The sequence below is a fragment of the Lycorma delicatula genome, chromosome 3, assembly GCF_047948215.1.
Source record: "Lycorma delicatula isolate Av1 chromosome 3, ASM4794821v1, whole genome shotgun sequence".
Taxonomy (NCBI): Eukaryota; Metazoa; Arthropoda; class Insecta; order Hemiptera; family Fulgoridae; genus Lycorma; species Lycorma delicatula.
The window spans coordinates 129,449,415-129,474,396 of NC_134457.1; the positions used below are offsets into that span (position 1 = coordinate 129,449,415).

The following is a 24,982-nucleotide window of genomic DNA, read 5'->3' on the forward strand; positions in this document are numbered from 1 at the left end:
CTTCATCTTGCAATTAAGTACCAGGACTTTCTTTTAACCATGATTGAAAAAAATCCATTAAAAAATGTATAACTGCAGATTCTATAAAAGAAGGCTCTTTTGAATTTTTAATAAAAAATTGGGTCCTAAATTTAAGACCTAAAATCTAAAACATTTCTCATTTAAGGAAAAAAATAAACACTTGAAGACAACCACTAAATGTAAAATTGATTGGGCTAATAGCTTGTGTATTAAACATAAAAATCTGGCAATCCATTTTTTTTGGGCGTTATTGAGTCTCAAACTCAAACACATTTAGTATTTAATTAGACAGTATTGCAATATTCTTCTTGTTATTGGAATCAGTAAAGAATACTAACTGTTCATCAGATAGTGAAAATACATTGGTTTATTGCTTAAATTTTCCCTAACTATAGCCTCAATCATTATTCAAAAGTTTGTGTACCTGGCCCTCATACTCTAAAACACTTAGTCTATTCCCATTATCAAAGTTACTTGATTTATTACAGCTTGGTGGACACATTCCTGAGAAATAAGCTAATTTTAGCATAGATATACAAATACTATTAAACATATTCAAACACATATGCTTTATACAAACATATACATGCACACATTCCAGTAATTCAACCAATTTTTCATCATATTGATTATTATTAATACTTACAGTAATTGTATAGTTAAATGGAACGTGCTGTAGATGAGTAAAACGAGCAAACACATTACTTCGTGGTGAAAAATCTAGCCCTCTGGCTAAATTTGCATCACTTTTTTGCCAGTAAGTAGAAAATACATTTGGTCCTGATCCTGCACTGTTGATTTCAATTCCAGTTACTCTTACCCCACTAAAATCCAACTGTAAAAGTAAAGAAATGTTTGTTTTATCATAATTGAAATATAAATATATAATTTTATATCCTTTATTTTAATTAATAACAAACTTCAAAAACAGAATAATTAAATAACTTGTTTCTTTATCAATGTCTATTAACACTGTAATGCTTTCAAGAATACCTCTCTTAATGAGCTGTTCATTGTTAAAAAAATGCACAAAAAATACACTGTTCACTATTTTGAATGCACTGCAGTGTTAGATTATTTAAAAACTATTCTTAATCAAATTAATCAGAAATGTGATGACAATTTTTAAATATCCTTTTATACAATGTTATCACTGTTTCCTATTTAAGCAGGTTGATCACTTTCAAATTCTAATCTGCGTTCATTTTATTAATGATTAATGGATTTATTTTTAACAACGTATAACTGATAATGAAGATAACATATTTAAAAGCACTACAGTAATGGATAGTAACTGCAGTAATGCAATACATAAAAAGAATACAAATTGGTATGATTTGTTGGTTAGTGTTATAAATATATGTACATTTCTATATCATCAGAAACTTTACAGGACATTAAAAACTGCCTACCCGTTGTTTGTGGTAGATTATCTTGAAATATACACTTACATATTAACAGTAGTTCACAGTGTATATTGTACACTGTGAAGATTGCTCTGCAAATTAATAGTTTTATAGTTCATATACAAAATAAATTAATGCAAAGATAAAACTTAGTGTAGTCTAGATATATTTCTTTAATATAACCTGCCCACTAACATTGCCAAAACATACTGTAAAACATTACTCAACATTCAGTAATTTAAATCTGGTAATGTATAAAAAATAAATCTTTAAAAAAGTAAAAGTAACTTTAGAAAGCTATGCACTAAAAACTAATACTTCATCAATTCTTTGGAACTGTCACTTTTAAAAGGTAGCAGCAGCTTAAAATAAAAATTACCAACCCTTATTTTGGCACTGACTTCAAAAGTTAATAGAAAGATTAAAAAAAAAAAATTGATCAAATATTGTATTAACATATTTAATAATTTGGCTCTTAAGAATATTTTTTAAAAGTTTGGTTTCTAATAAATTTATTTTATGAGCAGTTTTCAAAGAGAGTTGGACCTTGGTCAATTTCTCTCATCTTCTGTACTTAAAGGGCGCCAAATTCTGTTTTGCTCATGTTTTAATTGTTCTATTAGTTTAAGTTATTTATTCCTTGTTTCAGTTATTTTATTTTTACTTATCAATTTATAGATGTTTCCTTCTAATAGGTTTAGTTTTGTCTTAAGTGCTTCTGAAGCAGGAAACAAATATCTTAGGTAAAGCTACAGTAATACTGAACATGTGTTTTGAAACATATTTTCAATTATTTTGCTATCAAATCTTGTATTTAATATTATTGTGTACTTTTCTACTTGTATAAGATCATTTGAAAATATTGATTCTGTTGCTTGTATTTTTTTTTGTATCCTTGAATAAATTTATGTTCAGTCTCTCTGATGTAGTATTTATTGTAGTTGTTGAGGTTTGGTTTTTACAGTTCTGTTTATTTGCTTATTTTTTGCTAATTAGAAATCTTTTTTTAGTCTAACATGTTAATATATATTTAATGCTAATACAAATTGACCAACTATTATAAAAATTTTCTAATATTTTCAGTAAAGTAATTACTGTATCTCTTTCAAAACTATAAGTAAAATAAATAAGATCACATAACAAATGAATGAAGTATATCCTGATAAACATAGCAAAACAAGAGTACACAACTGTGATAACACTAAATACTGTACTCCATTTATTGAATCCATAATCACAGGCAAAAAACACAAGGTACTTCATTCAACCTTTACAGATTATTTCATAAAAACAGGCATATGATGTATCCTACAACATGCAAATTTTACATATTGTGTATAAAATCTATAATATTATTGCTTAATGAATATCAAATATACTGTTTAACTACACATTAAGGCATTTTCTAATTATCTCTAAAAGGTACAAGTGTAATATCTAAAATTTGCTGCACTAAAATTAAGCCTTGCTCTAATTTTAAGAGAACATTTGGGTGAGGTGGTTTTCATTTAAATATCTATATTTTATATTTCTGCTTTTAGCTTTTTTATTTCTTCTATGGATATTCCTGTCATCTCATGTATTTCTTCTATAGGTATTTTTTTAGTTAGCATTTTATTTATTATTTCAATTTTTCCCTTCTCTATACCATTCTCCATACTGGCATTAAACTTTTCCTCAAACTTGTCTATTTCTTGTTGTGTAGTGACAACAATGCCATCCATCTACAATGTCACTGATGAAGCTCTAAATGTAGTAAAATTCAGTTAGAAAGTAAGTCATTTTTAAATTTGTTTCTTTCTTTTTAATAAAGTAATCTAATCTAATATTTAATATTAAACAATTTTACACAGCTACTTAAATCATTTAACAATAAAAACAGCAGTAAACCTGTGCAATAGTATAACGAGGAAGAGTACTTTTGTGTTCTAGAAAAATGTCATTAATTAATTCATGCCAGCGATAGAATACAGGATCTCTCATCGTGGTTGCTAAATCTCCCATCACACTAAATGTTTCCTGAAAATATTTAATAACATTACTAATTAGTATCACATAAACTGATTATTTGTTACTTAATGAATATAAATTAAAATTATGAAAGTTTTAACGATAAATATTATTTTTTCGTGAAAGAATTCTTGTATTTCTTTTAGTAACATTTTAAGTGTGGTTATGATGTTATGATACTGCATCATTATATGTAACAGACAAGTTGTAAATTTTATTATCACATCCAAAATTCTTTCCTAGTTCATTTTTTTATCATTCTTACAAACAGGTTTTTTTAGTTGCCAACTCATTTTTTTAAAGGAGTAAATCAGTGCATTTTTAACCTTTGTAGAATTTAGTTACATTACTCTTCTAATCATCCTGACTGTAGTTCAGCCAGAAGCCACCTATGGAAGCGAGACCCTTTTCAAAATCACTCAGAAAAACCGAATTGATAAAATTCTGAAAATAGAGAGGAGAATTGTCAGAACGTGTATCAATAAAAAACACCAAAAAGAAGGCCAATGGTGGATTGTGCCAAATGAGGTGGTGTATCGAGAAATGGAGCCTGTTACTGATACTATGCGGAAAAAAAGAATCTCTTTCTTTGGTCATCTCATAAGGACACCAGAAACAAGACTGTCAAGAAATATCATTGAAAAGCTCTGGTTCCAAAAGCTAGAAGTAGGATGGATCAAACAAATTAGAGAAGATATGAAAGAATTGGGAATTTCCCTGACTGACCTACAGAATAAAACTGGAAAAATTACAAAGCTAAAAGACAAAAGCATTAGATTTAAACAAAAGACAGACAAACGACAAAATACAACGAAGAGGGTGTTTACGGATGAAGAAAACAAAGCAAGATCTGAACGGATGAAGAAATACTGGGCAGCTTGGAAGAGTAAAATAACACGCTTTTCTCAGAAAAGATCCAACTAAAATTGATTTAAGTGGTCCCATGTTGGCCGTAAAAGCATAATAATAATAATAATAATATATATATATATATATATATTTATAAAAAATTTATTAAATATACCATCTAGTACAAAATATTGAGATAAGACATATCTTACCTTAATTTTCATGAAAGTACTTTCGTAGGATCCTACCTCCTCAGTCATAATTGAAATAATTCCATTATTGCATAATAAAAATTCTAAAATAATGAAAATTGTTTATTAATTTATATGAGTACTACTACTATCTATTACAGTTTTTATAAGACCATCTCTCCCTCAAACTGTCTGATGTTTATTTTTATCTTTAAATTTTTATTATGCAATAACAAAATTATTTCAAAATTAAACAAATTAGGTCCCAAAACTGTATCTGCAGTAGTTTTTGAGAAATCTGGGTGAAAACCAATAAATTGGGGTAAAAAGCCTGGTTTTTTATGTTTGACTTACAGTAATTTTGTAAATGACTAATAAACACATAAAAACTTTAGACAAAAACTGTAGAGAATATAATTTTGAATAAAATGTGGTAAGGTAAGTTGAATAGATCAGAAAAGTTACACAAAGTTTATTTTATTTTGTTCAATTTTTCAGGTAAAAAACCATAAGAAATCATTAATTTTGCCCCTTAATTAATACCTTTAAAACTTCAGTATGACCCTTATTTCACCAGGGTAGCTGAAATCTGAGGGAAATCATTCATTAGCCATTATTTACAAAAGAAGCATTTTAGCATATTGAGCCACCACTGTACACGGTCACATCCCTTAAAAAATATTCAAAAAAACTCAAAAATGGTTTTAAGAAATTTATCTGAAAATGTACTTTCAATTTTAATATAGTCGGAAACTGGGAAAATTTGTAATTATTGTACAACACTTTTTTAACTTATTTTATCACCTCTCTTAAGGTTGAATTTTGAAAAATTAAAAATTTTTTTTTAGATATTCACATAAAACTCATAAAAAATCAAGTTGATATCTTCATTTGTTAAGAGAAATTCAATAAATAATAACATTTAATGTTACCTTTAATGTTTTACATTTTAAAACTCAAAATTTCAGAAATCTATAAATTGGTTTTTAGATACTCTCATGAATATTACACATACTAAAAATCAAGTTGATATTATATTTGTTACCAAACATTTAAAAAAAATGGCCAGGTTTCAATAAAAATTCAAAATCATTTAATTCCTTTAAACTCAGAATTTAAAAAATCCAGAAATTAGTTTTTAGATATTCACATGCAGATTACACACACCAAAAAACAAATTGATATCTTCACTTGTTAGTCAGAAATTAAAAAAAATTGTAAACTTCATTATTACTCCATTTTAACCCTTTAAACTCAGAATTTCAAAAAATCCTTTCTTAATGTGGACTTACACGATAAGAAAAACATTTACACAAATATTCATCAATTTATCTTCAGTAGTTTTTTCTGGGCATTGATGAATTAATCAGTCAGTGACTCAGGGCAAGTTGCTTTATAGGTACAAATATAAATTTAAATTATTAGATTATAGTAATACTCTTAATAATTTAGGCTGAGGTAAAATTATACGTGCCTCTTACTTTATTTGTTCTACTTTTACGATTATTTAATTTGCATAACAGATAATATTTGTAAAAAAGATTATCAATTTGAAAAAACTGTAAAATCAGGGAAGATAAAACAGTATGAGAATTTATCACTAGTTTCTAATTTTACAACTATTTTTAATGTTTTGTGAAATCTTTTCAAAATTTTCTTCTTGTTTGTGATATTCAAATCCATATATTACTTCCTGTGGGGAAAAATGTTAAACCTTGATTACTATTCTTTCAATATAAATAGATTAATAAAATGATTAGCCCCCAAATACATATGATGACATATTATTTATTCTGGATTTAGAGACTTAGATTTGATAAAGAACCAGTTTAATTTGTAGGCTATTTTATTTTTTAATTGTAATATTAAGAATTTACTTGAAGATTTGTAAAATACTAATGAAATAAATCCATGAAGAAGATAATTAAAGAGAAATCAGAGATTTAATAAATCAATAATTATTGATTAGATTATTTAACAATAATAAATAAAGACATATAACAAATTAATAAGGAAAATAATTACATTGTACAATCAAACTCTCTTCATTACCTAAACTGACAGCAATTTTGTCTATGGGGCAAAGGATTACTAGGAGATATATTTTTGTTATTTTACATTGTTTTTGCTCAAGATGGATGATAGTTAAAATTTGTTTAAACTAAACTACTACTGGTATTTTTAAACTATAAAGTAAATGAAATTTATTAAATGTAATAGTTTACAAATACATATCAGTATATGCTTTCAGTTATTTTGGTATTAATTGGTGCTACAATTCTCAAATCAACTGATGTTATACAAGCAATTACAGTGACTTTGAGTCATTCCTTGAACTTTTTTTAAACAAATTTGGCTCAGTTCTTCAATAAAAATGAATAGTTTACACAACTTTAATTGCCTTAAACAATTCTGTCTAAAGAACAGTTGATTATTTATTTAGCAAATAACACATATTCATAAAAAAAAAAAAACAAAACAATTATTATTAAATAATTTAATACATCTTTATTTACTTATTATTTCATAAAAAAATATATTTTTCTTATATGAATACCTATTTTGGAGAAGTAGTCCACACGTTCCTTCCTTCTTTTATAAGATTACACTTATTTGCTGACTTCACATTAAAATATTGCTTGTAAAGTTACAAGGACTTTAGAAGGTAATGCCTAATAGTTATTAACTCATCTATTTTTATTTGCCTGTCTTTTTTATAGGGAAACATTTTACTGTGCTGGGTATAACTATAAATTATACTATACTTACAAGATGACGATGATCTGGATCATGGCAAAGACCAATTGCAATATGTCCAAGATTATGAAGGTCTCCATAGAGATTACGATTCACAGTTAGATCACTTGCTTCAAGCAAATTTCCTAAAATATTGATTCCATCAGTTTCATTCAATTGAATAATCTGGCCATTACTCTGAAATTATCACACAAAAACATTTTAGTTATACATAAATAAATTTCATAGTAAAATTAATCATGTTAATAAAATAAATATAAAAAAATTGAGAAAGGCTAGAGAAAATTACATCCCACAGATACACTATAATGAAATTTATATGATGGATAAATAATAATGTTACACTGACAAATAATGTAATAGTGGAGCTGATGTACTCTATTATGGAATGTCATATCGTATAAGTGAAAAGGATAAGATGAATTTACAGTGCTAGAAAACATTTTTTTTTTAATTTTCAATAAGAGGTGAAAATAAAGTACAGAAAGAGATTATAAACAATAGTAAGTGTAAAACTCAAGAAAAACTTACATCAATCACTCGTCCTGTTTGTGCGGCTTCATAAAGTCTGGTTCTCCACCGTTCTAAATCTTGAATGTCAAATACTAATTGCTCACCAGGTCTGTTTATATCCTAGATGTGAAACAACATTATTGAGAATAAGTTTATAATGTACTATTTAATAGTTTAATTACATATAGTGTTTACAGTTAAAATTTGAAAATGAATAATATTAAAAAACTTACTTTTAAAATAATGGAACTTTTTCTTTTGAAGGACCTTATAGAGTAAATAAGTACACCTTCTTCAGTTAAGTTACCAATGACACGCAATGAGTTACCAAGATGCTACTGGTAATTCTACCAAAAAAAGGTTCTACTAATTAGCACCAAAACTCTGAAATTGAGGCATTTATCATCATCTTTCATCATGCTTCAATGAATTTACCTAACATTATATCTTTATTGCCTAATATAATGAATCATGATTCCTGCAACTCTTTTCCATTATTATACAAAAATTTCAGCAATTGTCACCTTCTTTAATTGTTTATGTCAGTACTCATAATATTAGCACTTTGGATAGAATCATATTTTTGCAAATTTGAAGAGATTAAATTGAAATAATTTATTTAAAACTGAAAATTAAAAAAAAAAAAAAAATGGCAAAAAAAGGGTTCCCAAGGTACAATTATTATATAACTAGCAGGTTTTACTATTTTATGGCTGAATTCTGGTAAATTTGATAAAATTATAAGCTAATGCATTTTCCCCAGTTTACATTGTAACTGGTACTTTGTATTAGTCATAATTAATAATAGAAAAAGTATACTCTTAAATTAATTGTTGGAGAAAGTTAAAAGTAGTCATACAGCACTCCCTACACCACCCCTTTGGGCACTGTCAACTTTAGAGTAAAAAGTATGTCTCCAAAAAGATAGAAGTCCTTAGTCCAGGAAGTAATTTTATGTTGTAAAAGTCAATAAAAATATTTTTTTTCCAATTACTGTACCACAATGTTTTTAACCATTGAAAGACTGGGTTTTACAAGTTGTAACTAAGCCTACAGCCTGAGGTTTTTTATATGTTGTTTACTTATTTTTACTTCTGTTTTTATAGATGTGCATTCGAATATATTGATTTGCTTTAATACTTAAGTAAAAAACCCACTTTTTATAAATCTTGAGTACCAAAATATTGTTACGCAATCCTGAGTAATAAAATACCCAAGAAGATGAAAAACAAATTGTAGGTAAAAAATAGGGGTAACAATCACCTTTTTAAGTTTTTTTATTTTTATTTAATAAACTGCTTGAACAAAGTTAAGTAAACTGTACAAAAGACTTACCTTAATCACATGAAATAAATCTACAATAAAAAACCAATTAACACTTTATTTAATTTTATTAACCAGGCATTCTTCTAATATATGAACTGCATACAAAGCAAACAGCTTTTAGGCTTTGTAAGGGCTTGTGGAAAAAGAGTTATTGTTTTGTTTCCATATTAAACCCTCTTTAAACAGGAATTTATAAAACATATTATTAGTATCTGACAGGTGATTAGTACTAAATATATCTATATTTTCTTAGTTTTTAGGTTTAATATTTTGATTATGTTACATACATACCCTGAGTACAGTGTTGGGGGCACGGGCAGCCCAATTTCTACTGCCTGTTAAAGTATCAAGTTTAGGAAAATAGCCCTCTTGTATAGGTTCTCTAAACTCTAATAATCGCTTAGTTCTCTCTAGTTTGTTGCTTAATCTTTCAATATTAAATCTAAAAAAAAAAAATATTACTTTATAATTAAATCAAACATAAATTAAAATTCTAATTATTTCATGTTATTTTATAATGAACATATCATTGCAGAACATTAAAGTTGTACTTAAGTAATTTATTCTAATGTTTGTGTAGATAATAATATTTAAATAAAATATTTTATAATTACTTTTTTATGCATGTATGTTTTAATAATATTGTCTCTCTTATTCATTCTGGTTACAGAATGGAATGGTTTTGTTACAAAATATTATTTTTGTTTGTTAAATGTCTTAACTTTAACAATTGCAGAAAACTTGACATGAGTTACACCATGAGTTGACATACGTAACATTTATTTATAACAATTATGAAGAATAAAAAGCCTTCTATGCTCGTTAAGAAAAATTGGGATAGTTTGTATGAGGCTTAAAATTAATGTAAACCTTGGTTATGATTTTTTTTAGCCTCTGGGACCAGGATGAGATGAAATGACAACTTGACAACTTTGCAGCGTGTGAAAATGCCACACCTGACCAAGATTCAAACTTGGGACCTCTAAATGAAAGGCCAAGATGCTACCGCTCGTGCCACAGAGGCCAACTTATATATGAACTACTTCAATGCAACAGGAGCAACAAATACAATACCACAATCATTTAAATTAAAATTAATTTAAACAATTAAACATACAGAATTAATGCTTATAAACAGTCAAATAAAGCATAAATTCCATTTTCAATAAGAAAAACAATGTAAATTTGATCAAATCTAAAAAAAATATCGTCTTTTCAAGATTGTAAGTGATTTTGTTACGTTACAGCATTGTACGTTTATTAAATGATATGTACTATACAAAAATATTCAAACGGTTACAAAATAAAAGTTAATGTAAACTCTCATAAAACTGTTTGCTTATGATAAAAATTCATGATGTTGGGTAATTATTATTGTAGCAGAAATAATTGATTGTTATTATTAACTGTAAACAGAAAAATAAAATTAATCCTACCTTGCCAACATTTGTTGATGCATGTAGTAAAACAGTTCCCCACGCCTGTCTTTATCAATTACATTCCTTGGTCCATTAAATGGATAAACAAGATGCCAGTGCCAATGATGAAGATTAATTCCAAGATCCTCTCTGAAATAAGCAACTCTGTGCTCTGGTTCTAAATCGGATCCAGTATAATCAAGATTAATTTCAAGTGGTAACTGATTGAAAAATAAAATAACAAAAACCATTAATAATAATAAATTATTTACACTAATACAAATTAATTAAGATTACAATTAAAAGTGGGAAAAATTTTTTTTTTTGTTCACCTTAATCAAATTCAAAATAAAACTAAAAATATACAATAAATGAAGCATATTTAATTATTATCATAGATGTTCTAAATGTACATTTTTCTTATTAGTTTAATGTTTCAAAAATATTATTTTTCAATTTTCAGCTACTACAGTTTAACCATTTTATTTGTAATATTTTTAAAATGCTCTTTTATACATTTAGTACTATTTAAGATTTTAAATAAAACCTAATAATGATTTCATTATGTTACAATCCCAAAGATCATTCATGAATGTTATCTCGGAAAATAATGAAGATACAATCTAGATTCTTTCATTCTAACTTTAAACAGCCTGAACACTGAACTACTTAAAATGACTTAAAATTATTTGAAAATAATTTTAAGTTATTTTTTATTCATCACAAAATTAGATATGGTAATCAAAAAGCTATATTAAATATTCTTACCAAAAAAAAAAAAAAAATATCATATGAAAGTAATGGTGATGATTTTTGCCAGTATGATTTGCAGAATGACATGATTAAATATGTAAGAACTTCAAAATTGTAAATCAATCACTTTCAAATTAATGGAAACTAGTACCTCCTCAGTCAAGTTTATAGTAGCAATGTTATTAATTGTAAGGATTATAAAATGGTTAGAAAGCCCTTTAATGCCTTAAATAATATTCAGTGAAATAGAGAAGAGAATTTAAAATAGACACTATTAACAAAGTGCTATCAGAAGCTCCCACTGAAGCAGTATTAGAGATAATTAAAAAGACCCTTAAAAGAAAGGTTCCTGATTGGAAAGATCATTGCTTAGAAAATAATAATTTAAATCTGTTATGATGTCCAACATTAAATAGAAACTGTCTAAGAAATAATTTTTTTATTTCCTTTCTTTAATTTGAAGAAATTTCATTGTTACTACTTACAAAATTATCATTAAGTTATCCTATTTGGTAAAAGTGTTCTTACCAAATAACTTCAATTACTTTTGAAGAAGTAATGGTGAAAGGTCTCTAAATAATTTGGATTTAATAATTTCACTAGTATTCAATTAACAAAACCGTTTCGGTAGTACCTAGCCTGAGAGAAAGATTTGAAAAATCAAATCTGTATTTTAAACTGGGCTTATAACCTATATAAGGTATGCTTATCTCAAAATCAAATTATGATATTACAAGAAAGAGCACAAACCTTTGTTTTTCAAATTAATAAAATTGTAAATAAAAAGAAAAACTTACAGTTTCTACTCCTCGGTTACCAAATTCAGCTTCTTCCCTAGCACGTTTGAGCACTGCTGCATCAATATACTTTTCAGGAAAGAAATCTGATAATGGAGGAACTGTAAGATGTCGAGTATCTGGACGATGGATTATAGCCACACTCATTGCATAATTAAACAACTGAGGATTCATATTTTCCCGACAAAAACTTGCAACAGAGAGATAGTCCTTTAAACTTCTCAAACCTAAACATAATCACGTAACATAGATAATGATGAATATTTTTGTTAATTAAGTAATCACATAAAGTATTTTATACTATAAATATTTGTACATAAAATCTTAATTTAATAAAAGAAATTTATCAGTTGTTTTATTCTTGTACAGTGCAGTGTATCTAGTTGAGTTATTATAGTGTAACTCTGCTTTATGCTTATGATTATGTTATAGACAAACATTTTGACAATGAAATCAAAATGTAAATCAAAAAACTGTTTTAAATGTTAGTTAAATTACATTCATTTTTTTCTAAAACTCTTGTTTGCAAAGAATATTTATTATATTCCATTCTTTTTTCATACCCTTTTATAATATACACATCATTTAATGGGAAGATGAAATAAACCAGACTCTTGCAGGGAATCAAATCTGAGTTCAGCTGATTTAGTTATTAAGGATGGTATTAACATAATCTATATATTATTCTTCTGGTAAGTGCAGGCCACACCTAGCCTAATTTTTTTTTCCTTAATGATAAGAAATTAAATTTTATAAAGTTTACACACAGATCATTATGAAATTACAAACATAAACATACAAAGGTAATCCACTTGTTCTGCTACTTATATTGTTTGAATATTTTTAAACTGTAAATTATATTTTAATAAATTGCAACTATTTCAATCTATTCTTGATAAACTGAGATTTAAATAAAACTGTTTTCATTTATAGCTATTTACTAATTCATTCTCTCTGGACATAACAGGATAATTTCCAATTAGTTTCTTAATGATAGATGAAATTTGCAGCATATGAAAATTGCCAAGCACTGATTAGGTTTCAAACTAAGAACTTTATGGATAAAAGGCAAAGACACTATCAGACCACCACAAACATGAAACTGGTAATGTGTAAATACATATAACTTAAGTAGAAAATGTACATTATAGTTTTTTTTTGAAGACCTACTACAATTTTTTTTTTTTTTAATGAATCAGGTAGATAGATTGATTCTTAAACACCTTATATTATAAAGAATTGATACTTTTCTTAATTGCTTTTATACAATTATTTCTTTGTTCTGGTGTCAGAAAACTTTTTTATTGAACACTAAATCCTCAGATATGTAGGAAGGTGTAAAATTATTAATTTGCAACCATTATGCAGTATTTAAAATATACATTCTTCATAAATTTGGTCACTAAAAGATTTCACAACACTCATTAATTTGTATACAAGTACTAATAAAATATAAACTTAATAGTTGACTAAACATAATGTTGATCAATATAATTCATGTACAGATTTTCTTTTTTATAGAGCTCTTAGAGACCAGTGAAAAGTTTGGAGACCTCAATAATAACATGAATCAAATTTTTTTGGAGATATTAAAACTAAATTACTATTATTATAATTACTATTACTATTCTGAATCAGTAATATTTAAGTATTTTTATTGTTCATATTATTAAATAACATTTTTTATAATGTGAAAATGAGAAAATATGATGACAGACAAATGTATATATTTGTAGCAATCATGTCGTTTGGTAGAATGACGCCGGACGAGAGTTTGTCCGATGGAACAAAACCGAAGACTTGTTTACTCTGACCAACTCGCAAATCGACATTTAAACATTTTTAAAATAATAATAATTTTGATGAAATAAACTACATATAGCAGAAATAGATGTTGTTAATGAATATAGGTTTTTTTAGATAAATATTTGATAATCTTTATAATTTCATGCTTTTTTTAATTTCAAAATGTGAAATTTTTGTCCTGACCCTGAGTTTTTTCTAATCCGTTTACGAATCGCGTCGCTAGGTAGCAGTACCAGATGGGAACGTAGCATATACTTGAAATAATAAAAATGAAAAGAAAAATTTTAAAGAGATTATATTAATTTTATATTTTTGCAAAAAAACTAAAAGATTTTCATTCATGAAGATCGAGTGCTTTATTTAATAAGAATTTTGAAGTTGTTTTTTTCATAAACATAAGAAGAATCTTATTAACAGATGAATAGTTATTGACTAAACTTGATGTATCATCCAATAACCAAATGCATGATTTCAGATTTAGTATATTCTTGCTGTTGTATTTGACTGGAACTTTCTCTTAAACTAAGGTTACATTTTTTTTCAGTGCATTTGGTAAAATCTTTTAACTTGATCATCAGGTACATAGTATTAGTTTCATAGGTAGTTTGAATTATATTTCTGATGCTCTCATTCTTAACAATATTAACACAAAACAGATACTTTTTAATAATAGCTTCAGTGCAACATAACCTTCATTTGAAGTTTTTACCTTTGAATAAATAAGTAAATATTAACAATGAGTAATATTTAATGTATTTTAATTACGTCTTTATTAGGTTGATATTGCACATAGTATACGTCCAATTCATATTTTTTGAAGTAAAAACTATTATAATTTTAAAAATCAATTTAGTGATATAAGGCTAAACTAAAACATTCTTAAAATAACATAATTATGAAATGAAATACATTTTAGCAAATAACATAATTTTTAAATTTTTGTAGTCGTCAATATATATTATATATAGTGATTAAAAAAAGTCTGAATACGATTGTAAATTTTACAGTTATAATAGTTTTATTTTGAATAAAGTTGGATAACTTCGTAAACGTTTGATAACTTTCGGAACATATATTGCTTCATAGAGAACACTAAACAGTATTTTTTTCTTAAATATCTTAAGCATTTTTTAGTCAAATAAATACAATAAAGTTTCTGATATTTTTAATATTTTAATGAATAAAAATACTTTTGTGTCTAATTTCGAAATCAGCTCAGTATTTAAGATTTCGTGCTGATTTCAAAAATTCTGAAGTGAAACAGGTTCAATCTGATGTTTTACGTGACAAACAAAATCGTTCTGATCGTTTCGATAGTTTAAACATTTGAAAAATGAACTTACATCGCCTAAAAAAATCAGTCTCTTTTGCAGGTACTAAACATTTTTTTGAGTACCCTAAAATTCATAGCGACGTAATGAAAAATAACATTTCTGTGAGTCACAAAATTCAATTATTTGATGAACCTGTAAATTCCATGGATATAATGAAGTTGGTGATAAGCAAAAGGATTTCTCGGATGACTAAAACTGTAAAAATCGAGAGTAGACAACAAATAGAAGCTAAAAGCTCGAAAATTTTATGATCGCCACAAAGAGAAAATTTTACGTGCTAAAAAAGTAGCATATAACAATCGAAAAGAAACGGTATTAAATAAAAAAAAAGTATACCAAAAAGAAATAATTGAAACAGACTCTTTATTAATCACTTTTGAAATCTAACCAAAAATAGTCATGGGATTGCGATAAAGGTCTGTGCAAAACGAATGATTTAAATTTAATAAATCATTGTGAACAATTTTCGCACTCCACAGAATCTATTGGACTGCCACTAAAAGACTTTAATAATTGAAAGACAGAAAACAAATGTTTATCAAATTTCTTGGACGGCAGTAAAACTGTGGAAGCTAAAAAATTACAAAACAAAGAAAAGCATCTAAAGCTTATTCATGGACACAGATTAAAGAAATGGTCACATACCGTCCATGAATATTTATCCAATTCATCACATAGATAGTAAACTGTGCTGAATGCGGAAACACAGATTTCATACATAGAATGAAAATTCATTTAAAAAAAACAGTTGATCATTCCAATAAAATTATTGGAAAACGACACAGTATGTTTACACAAAATAACTGAAACTAAAGAAATAAAAGTGTCTAATAATGCTTACAAACTATTGGGGAAAAAATATAAAGTTATATGTGCAATATTTCATCACGGGCAATCAATGAAAGAAAACCCATCGGCTTGGTCTAGTGGTGAGCATGTCTTCCCAAATCAGCTGATTTGAATGTTGAGAATTCCAGCGTTTAAGCCCTAGTAAAGTAATTATTTTTACATTGATTTGAATACTAGATCGTGGATACCGTTGTTCTTTGATGGTTGGGTTTCAATTAACCACACAGCTCAGGAATGGTCAAACCTGAGACTACAAAATTATACACTTCATTTACATTCGTACATATCATCCTCTGAAGTATTATCTGAAAGGTATTACCGGAGGCTAAACAGAAAAAAAATTCAATGAAAGGACATTATAGTAGTATGAACAAAATAGGGAAAAATTGGATTGAAGCTAATGATTTATTAATTGCAAAAAAAAGTTGCCCAGGAAATTCCAAAAAAAAACGTTTATCTCTTAGAACAAATTTGATTTTTTTTATTAGATACGTGATTGCAATCTACGAAAAGTTGTTAGCAAACACATGACAGATACCAGAATTTTTATAAATATAAAAATAAAAACAGTTTTAATTTAACGGATGAACTGAAAACAAAAGACAGATGATATCCAAACTCCCAAAATAAAATTGTTAAGGATTCGGCGAGACTAGGCCATCAGTTGAAAACATCAAAAATTGAAAATCAAAATTCAACAATTTATTTATTTATAGTTCTTCAAAAAGACATTGTCCGAATAAAAAAAGTACAAATATGTATGAAAGGTGAGATAATAGCTGTTATATATTTTTCCTACTTCATTTTCTTAAGCATAACAATATACACCGTTAAATATTTGATTCTTATATACTGAATATTAATTATGCATAAATATTAAATATTTTATTCCTCTACTAATATTGTAACTAAATGATAGAACCTTTTTAATACAAAACAAATATGAAATTATAGAGAAATAATTGGAGATAAACAATTTTTTTATATACTTGTATATATACTTAATAAAAAATTAGTCAAATTTTCTGAAATATTTTAATCATCTCTAATAATCCCTCGGACCTTTTTGAGAATTTTTTGTTCTTTTGTTTAAGGGCACAAAGTAAAATATCTTTATTAAAATAAATTTCATGTTCAACTTCTTGATTAATTTCATTAACTGTTCATCGCTCAATCACTTCCCAAAAGCCTGCAGCATCTTCAATTTCAGCATTACAACTTTCAAAGATATACAAGTATTTTTTATTTATGGCAGTTTTTCAGTCGGGTATGCTATATTATGTGGTAATATGAAGGGGTTGGAATTTAGTTTGATTAACCTAAATTTGTGTGAAATCAGTCCATCTACATAATCCTGTGTAATGACTACTCCATTGTAGATCTGGCATACAAGACATGTACTGACTTGTATGCACAAGTTATTTTATCTTTTCTTTGAACAATTTTCCTAGAATCTACTGAAAGGTAGGTTTTTTATTAAATGAAGGCCATGTAGCATCAAAATTATTATGTCTTTGATTTGCCCCATCAGTGTCAAATTTAGAACTTCTAAATTTGGCCGTATTTAGTCTTTGTATTGATCTGACCTATAAATTCCATAATTTTTTCTTAATTTGCATTTAACAGCATCAGAACATCTGTTGTTTGGCAAATAGGATTAGCCTGGTTATTTGGTAATAGTACTATTATTTTGTCAGTATGATTGAGACAAGTAGAAATCTTTTGACAGTATGATTTTTATTCTCGACGGGGCAGCCATTACTAAAGCGATGCAACTTTATTACGTTTAGTGAAATAAAAGAATTAAGGTACATTAACAGCATTGAACAGACTTCTTTTGCTCCCTTTTTAACTTACCCTCATGATATAAGTATTTCTTTTCTACTTGCTTTTCTTTAACTCACAATGGTTTTTTTTCATGTTTGTCTTTAAATGTTGCATCCTTAATTTAACATACTTCCTGACATTGCCTTTTGATAAAATTTTGCACAGTATAAAGAAAGTTTTAAAAATTTTTTTTAAATGTTCGTAATATTATTCTACATTTAGGTTATTTATTCTAAGCCACACTGTCTTAAATAAAAAAAAGCCTTGAACAGGATAAATAGCAATGGGTAAATTCTGCATAAAATTAAAACTGATACTTACACACAGTCATTTTCTCTTTAAACTGCCACAAAACATAATTACATTTATCTTTTTTTTTTCCATGTATTTTATGAATAATTTGTTCAACAGGTGTAACTAGTTTGCCAGAATCTACTCAACTGTGGCTCATTAATTTTTCCTAAAATTTGTCATATGAAATATACCTTAAACCTACCTGATCTGTAGTTAAAATTGTCATTAAAATATGTTAAATAAAATTTTTACAATTAACCATTGCTTTATCAGGATATGCTATTTTGAATCATGAATGTTTAGTTTTAATATCCAATTTAGCATCCAGGTATTTAAGGATGTTTTTAAATGGATAAGCCTTTAAGGAAATGATTCTGTATGAATATGAATATGCCGTTGATGTAGAGCTTATATCTCTTTAACGGTGTGGAATTTTACCTTCTTGTTGTATATCAAGAAGACATCGGAGACAGTCTTTATGGTGTGTTATGGATAGTTGTAATAATACCATATCTATAACACCATAAAGAGATATGAATGAAATTTTACTTACTGCAATTCTATCACTTCCTCTTAGAACATGGTATGAAGAGAGAATTACAGTGTTTATCTTTTGGGTCATCTTTTCTAGGATTTAAAATTACATTTTTCAATAATATGTTGTTCAATCGTATTGGATAAACTATTAATGTGGTCAAGAATACTTTCTTGATCATCAAAATCAAACTTACTGAAACAACTATCTGACTGCACTGGTACTAATTTTTGCATTTTAATAATAATATCTATCCAATTAGTAAATTAAATCCTTCTAACCCTTGAATTCCAAATAATGTTTATCTTACGTTTCTTTTCATTTTCCTGATTTATACTGCTTATGGCAATATTTATGATGCTATACGAATAAAATACTATATAAATAATATTGATTTATAATATTTATGACAACATCTGGATCACTATCACTATTGATACTCACTTTAATAAAAATAAACTAATGAAAAAAATAAATAAACTGTATGACTTGGAAATGCTTATATTAACAAAATAACAGTAAAAAGGAAAACTCATTAAATTCAGATTATTGTACATGAACTGTTATATCAGTACATAATAATTTCACACCTTTGGTTGAGAATAGAGAAACAAAAGAAATTGCCATGGTTATTTCTGCAATCACAGAGTCTATATGATTTTATAACAAAATTTTTAATAGATCTTACTTATTTTGTTGATGATCTCAATCAAAGATTCACCATTCTAGTTTATCAATACCAATGTAGTTTATATAAAAACCACATTTTGAAAAAAAATATTGACTTGTTATTTCTGAGTTAATCACAGTAATGGATACTCTTCATCATGTAGTTGAAAGTTTTCAACTTTTTTATTTTGGTTTACTTCACTTTATTTTTTTTTCAATTCTTCATTGGTATGAATTTATTATTAGCCACAATATTTTTCAAAATTCTTAAGAAAAAATCTGATTATGTGAGATCAGGAGTTAGTATAACATTTGTTTTAATATGTGACTTTATGAACAAATTTAAATATTCCAGCACATTCTTATTATCTTTATGAACCATCTATTCTTTACACAACGATACTTGTGAGTTTCTGGCATTGATTTCCCATTAACATACTAGTATACTGGTAAACATGCCTTCGTAACACTTTCTTTATTTCTATAAGCTTAGAAATAAAGCTTATTGGCCTAGTGGGCATTATCTTTGTAAAATTAAACAGTTACCAAAACTTTCATGACTGGTTGTTGTACATGCCAAGACATTGTCAAATTGTAGGGTTCAATATTTCATGACAACTAATACGGTTGTAATTAGAGCATGTAATTTAATTTATTCATTTGATATTTATTTTTATTAAAGTACTGTTTAAAAAAACAGTCCAATAATTTTCTTCTGTGAAATGGCAGACCGTGCACCATAATAAAGCATGATTTTTCAAACATGTAAGTTTACATGGTTATTTTTGCATTTTTGTAGTCAGTTAGATGGAAATACTTAATCACAGAAATAAACATTATCTAAATGCGTACATTTAATAAACAATTAAAGCAACTTGTAAAATTAATTCGTTTTACTATAGATCGCTTAGGAAATTGTTAATGCGACTCGTTTCCTTCCTTGAGTCAACATTTTGTTGACTCAAGACGATTGCTCATTGTATTCAAACTTGTGAACCCTAGCCAAGTAGTCAGTTTTGCATAAAAAAAAACTAAAGAAAGTCGTTCAGGAAGTGATACACTTTGTACTTTCTCTTTTCCGCACTGTGGCCTTTTTTCAAGCAGTGCATGTTACTTGATTAAGGTTTACAGATTTAGGCATGAGGAGCATTCTTCTCAGCTCAGAAAAAGTAGTCGTGTGGAAACAAATAGTCGGTGGTCTGTCAAGAAGACAGACTCTTTAAGATCGCGAACATGTAGCTCGATTGTTATTTGATTCAGAATTATACTTTATTCAGATTTGAATTTCAAACACAATAAAAATAGAAAATATTATTTTTTAAATATATTCTTTAATTTCTACATCAAAATATCAAAATTTTACTCTAAATTAATGAGTAAGTTGTTAAGTTATTTTAATTTGACATCAACTTCTGTACGACAAAATTTAACGAATAATTTATAAATTATTTTCTAAATGTCAATGGTGTTTTAAAATTTAGTTTTATTTATTTGTTATTTTACAACTTAACACAGAAAACATCTCACAAAAAAAGTATGACTGACCAACGAACAGATTTTTTTACATTTTTGTTAAAACAATGCCAAGAAAAAAATGAATTTTTAAACAGAATAACTATAATTTCTGCTACCTATCTTTTAAATCCTTGCTGCCAAAAGAAACATTTTCAAATTACGGTTTGTATTGGACTACATATTATAATAAATTAATGGTCTATGAAACATACCTAGGAAGATTTCAATGAGTTTTGCTGCCATCCTACGATGGTAAGGTATAAAAAGAGAAAAGATAGCATGTTTCGGAAGTCTTAAAGGTAAATCCAAATCAGGAAGTGATGGTAATTTTTTAAGTACAACTGGTGCTGATGTACTTGTTGAAAACCTATTAGTTATCTCAGAATCCTTAAAGCGATCCTCCTGTAAAAAGTAAATAAATTATGCACATTTATAAAACATTTATTTTACCTTAGCAAAAATATTTCCAATTGCAGTGATTGTAATTGGAAATATTTCCCTGTCTTTATAGAGAGTAAAGAGTAGGAAAATTTACAGCTAAAATGAGTTGATAAATTGTGTTGGAAGTCAAGACTCTGTTATTAGGTTATTAGATTTTTTGTTAATTTCTGTTAATTATTTCCTTACTTTTTTTTAATTCTAAAGCTTTAGAAATAAAGCGACAGCAATTAATTGTAGTTATGCATGAACGCTTCAAATTGGCTGCCTGTCAAGTCTCATCTAACAGGACTTCAATATTTAAAGATTGCTTTCTGCAGAAAATTGTTGACAAGTTTTAGTGGCTTCCTTGTCAGTAAACCCTACTTATTGTTATTAGCAGAAGGATTTTGAAACAACAAGGAGAAAAAGAAACTAAGGTATAGATAATAACAGAATGCTTCTGTTAAAAAAATTTTAATTTATCAGTGATGCCTATCAGGCCTATCAGGATTAATGACATTCTTTTGGCAGGCATCCTTGTTGCCATCACCCATTGGGAGGTCCTGAAAATGATTTGATGGAAAATTGGTGGCAGCAACAGGAGAATATGATACCTCTGTGGGAGGCAAAACTAACACCATCTGCCATAGTACAGAAGCTATCTGTGAGTCTATGGTGAGAGCATCAGTCTTGCAATCGGAGACATCACCCAAATAAAACACAAAATTGTCTGTAATAAGTTTGCAGTGGAACTGCTTTGTTGGATCCTGGATCCCTTTTTGAAGATACTTAGGGTCGATGCTTTCTAGATGACATATGACAAAGACCTCTTCAATTAGAATAAGTGAATGCTGTTCCACATTCAACTTCCTCCCTAGGTTATATATAGATTAACTCAAAATAGATTCAGAATAGAAAAATAAAAAGTTAAATAAATAAAAACTAGTTATATGATACAGTAACCTGCTGTGTTTAGCTATATATTAACCTCACTCTCAAATACCTTATTTTTTTAAATAAAAAACACCAAAATATTCATTAGCAAAATGTAAACAAGTTTACACTGATGTACAGTTAAAAATAATTATCGTTTAAAAAATTATCTGGCAATTTTATATCACTTTTAAGTGTACTTGATAATTTATTGTGTTAATTTAATCTGTATTATTTCCAGGTGGCATGGGAATTTTAGTTGACTCGAAATCATGCTTCTAAAAGCTAGAGCAGCATTTCTCAATCTTGGGGTCATGTGACATGAAACCAAACCTCCTTTCATGTCACATCATAAAATTAGCCTATAACTTTACACTTAAACAATGAAATCATTTTATGAGAAAAAAATGATTTATTATAAATATTTTTACTTACATCTATAAGTACACATGTAAAGAAAATAAATTAATGAGATGGTTGCATTTGTTTTTCATTTAAAAGTTTCTTCATATGTGGATCTAAGTTAGAAACACACAAAAGCAAATTGTTTTCAATTAATAGGGCGATTTCTATATTTAGTTTTTGGTACAACCCTAGACAAAAACCCCTTTTCACAGAGGTAACATGTGACATAATAAGGGAACAGAACACTGATTGGACGAGGCTGCTTTTAGGCAGGAATGTAGACTGGTCTTTAAAACTGGTAGGCGTGATGCCCAAAGATATGGAGTTTTTGAGGTAAGTGCGTAACAGCTGATCTCTTTCAGAGGTGTACCTCTGAGGGTAGATTATTTGTTGACTTTGGATCCTGTCAGGTCAAAGAATACCTTGATTTTCAATGATGTTTTAAGTGTTGTAGGTATGGCCACAGAGCCAAATTTTGTAAATTTATACTGGTCTGTGTGCATTGTGGTGAAGAAGACCACAAACATTGATTGTCCACAGAAGTCAGAGGCTCCAACCTGTGTGAACTGCAAAAAGTTGCGCAAGAATCATAAGCACTTAGTTGCTAGTTGAGAATGTGATTGTTACTTGCAGGCAGTTGAACTATACTTTAATCTCTTGATGGTTAAGTTTGATCAACTGAATGCCCAGGTGCTTATGTAGTCAAAGTTGAGTTAGGTGAAATTTTTGAATGATGGAGCTTCAATGTTGTTTTCCTGCAGCACCCGTATGTGATTAAAGGTGATCTGCTGGTTTTTACACCTGGAAAAAGTTTCACATAGGACATAATAGCATGTCTGCTATCCTGTGTAGGGGGTTGCTTGATAGTGTCTTTATGCAACAGGCTTCTGACACACATCATGTAGTGGTCAGGCTTGTCATTAATGGTCAGGATGTGATTGTTATCAGCTTGTACTTTCAGTTTCGGGATTTCACTGAGGATCATCTGGTAAGATGGGATTGGATCCTTAGACTGGTAGGCAATTGTCCAATCCTTATAGGCGCTGATGTTAACGCCAAGTTGCTTTTTTGGCACACTGGGATTTCATTAATGAATTTGTTGAAAGTTTTATTGCGCAGCATGATCTTGAGGTCTTTAATGTTGCAGACCAGTTGGCCACCTACTTCGGCATGGTCGATAAATGGAGGTCCTTTCCTGACACTAATATATATATTACCATTGGTAGAATCCTGGACTGATCTGTGGTTGATGATTGCTCTAGCAATCATCGACTAATACTTTTTGAACTGATGGACTGGATGTTCATGGAAAGCATTTTCCTGTTCCGCAGAGGAAACATCCTCCTGTGCTTCCTGCATAGGAGGATGTTTCTCATTCTCTGTGTATTGACTCAGGAGAGCTACACAACGTGAAGTTGATTCTGGTCAGTGCACAGCTCTGCTTGCAAATTATCGCAGGGAGAGGGCCAGGTACTATTATTATATTAGGTCCTCTAAGCATAATTCCTGGTGCTCATTTGTTCAGGAGCAAGGAAATAGGGATCCTTGGGATGTTGTGTACAAGCCCTTGGATATAAGCATAGAAAGGAAGTTCTTTCATCAGACCTTTTGACTCAGGATGGTATTGTGATTGATAAAGATCGTATCCTTCGAATTTTGTTAAATGATTTGCTTCCTGATGACACTGAGGCTGGTGAGACTTTGTATCACCAGCGTGTCCAGTGAGAAATCGCTGAATTCCATACTGAGGTACAATCTCTTGAGATTACTGAGGTGGAGATTTGTCAGGTGGTTTGTCACAGTGGAACTCCTTGTTCGCTCATGGCCCCTGATTAGGGTTTTTAATAGGGTGGTTTATGCTGGATATTTCCCACCATGTTGGAAGCATGGAGAATTGATATTGCTTTTTAAAGGTGGCGACAAAGACCCTACTGTTAGTTCTTCCTATTGGCTTTTGACGCGCTTGCCTGTAATTGGAAAGGTTTTGTATCTCCGTATTATTAATAGGTTAACTACTGAGCACTTATTGGTGGAGCCAATACGGCTTCCGGCCCGGCAAGAATACGGAGGAAGTCATATTGAAGGTGACGAATATTGCTTCCTCCAGTGTACCTACATACACTGAATGTGTTTTTCTGGATATTTATGGGTCTTTTAATAACTTATTGTGGCCCTCTGCCTTGTTTCAAATGCAGAAACGTGATTTTAAGTGAAATTAAATAAAGATTTTCTCAAGTTATTTCAGTCATCGAACCGTCGGCCTCTGTGATGACATCTCGGAAGTAGGGAAGACCCTATCCAAAGGGTCTTCCCTCACTGCCTTCTGGGCAGTGTACTGAGTCCCCTTCTTTGAA

General features: G+C 28.4%; 1 protein-coding gene and 1 long non-coding RNA gene across 3 annotated transcripts in view; one reads left to right on the forward strand and one right to left on the reverse strand.

Annotated features, from left to right (window-relative positions):
* Nucleotides 1–22,703, forward strand: part of LOC142321994 (uncharacterized) — a 49,184-nt gene extending 26,481 nt beyond the window's left edge. Inside the window, exon 4 of one of the 2 annotated variants that reach the window (XR_012755752.1) lies at nt 22,465–22,703. This is a non-coding gene — a long non-coding RNA (uncharacterized LOC142321994). Of the gene's footprint in view, nt 1–9,964; nt 10,517–22,464 lie in introns of those variants that run through there. The other variant, XR_012755751.1, reaches the window with a different exon arrangement.
* The window catches only part of LOC142321993 (phenoloxidase 1-like), a 57,206-nt gene that overhangs the window by 16,455 nt on the left and 15,769 nt on the right, over nt 1–24,982 (reverse strand). The window contains exons 3-10 of the mRNA XM_075360562.1: nt 21,083–21,272; nt 12,042–12,268; nt 10,510–10,712; nt 9,365–9,515; nt 7,766–7,867; nt 7,247–7,411; nt 3,318–3,446; nt 668–856 (exon numbers count right to left, since the gene is read on the reverse strand). Coding sequence (XP_075216677.1) covers nt 668–856; nt 3,318–3,446; nt 7,247–7,411; nt 7,766–7,867; nt 9,365–9,515; nt 10,510–10,712; nt 12,042–12,268; nt 21,083–21,272 — 1,356 coding nt within the window. The remainder of the gene's footprint in view (nt 1–667; nt 857–3,317; nt 3,447–7,246; nt 7,412–7,765; nt 7,868–9,364; nt 9,516–10,509; nt 10,713–12,041; nt 12,269–21,082; nt 21,273–24,982) is intronic.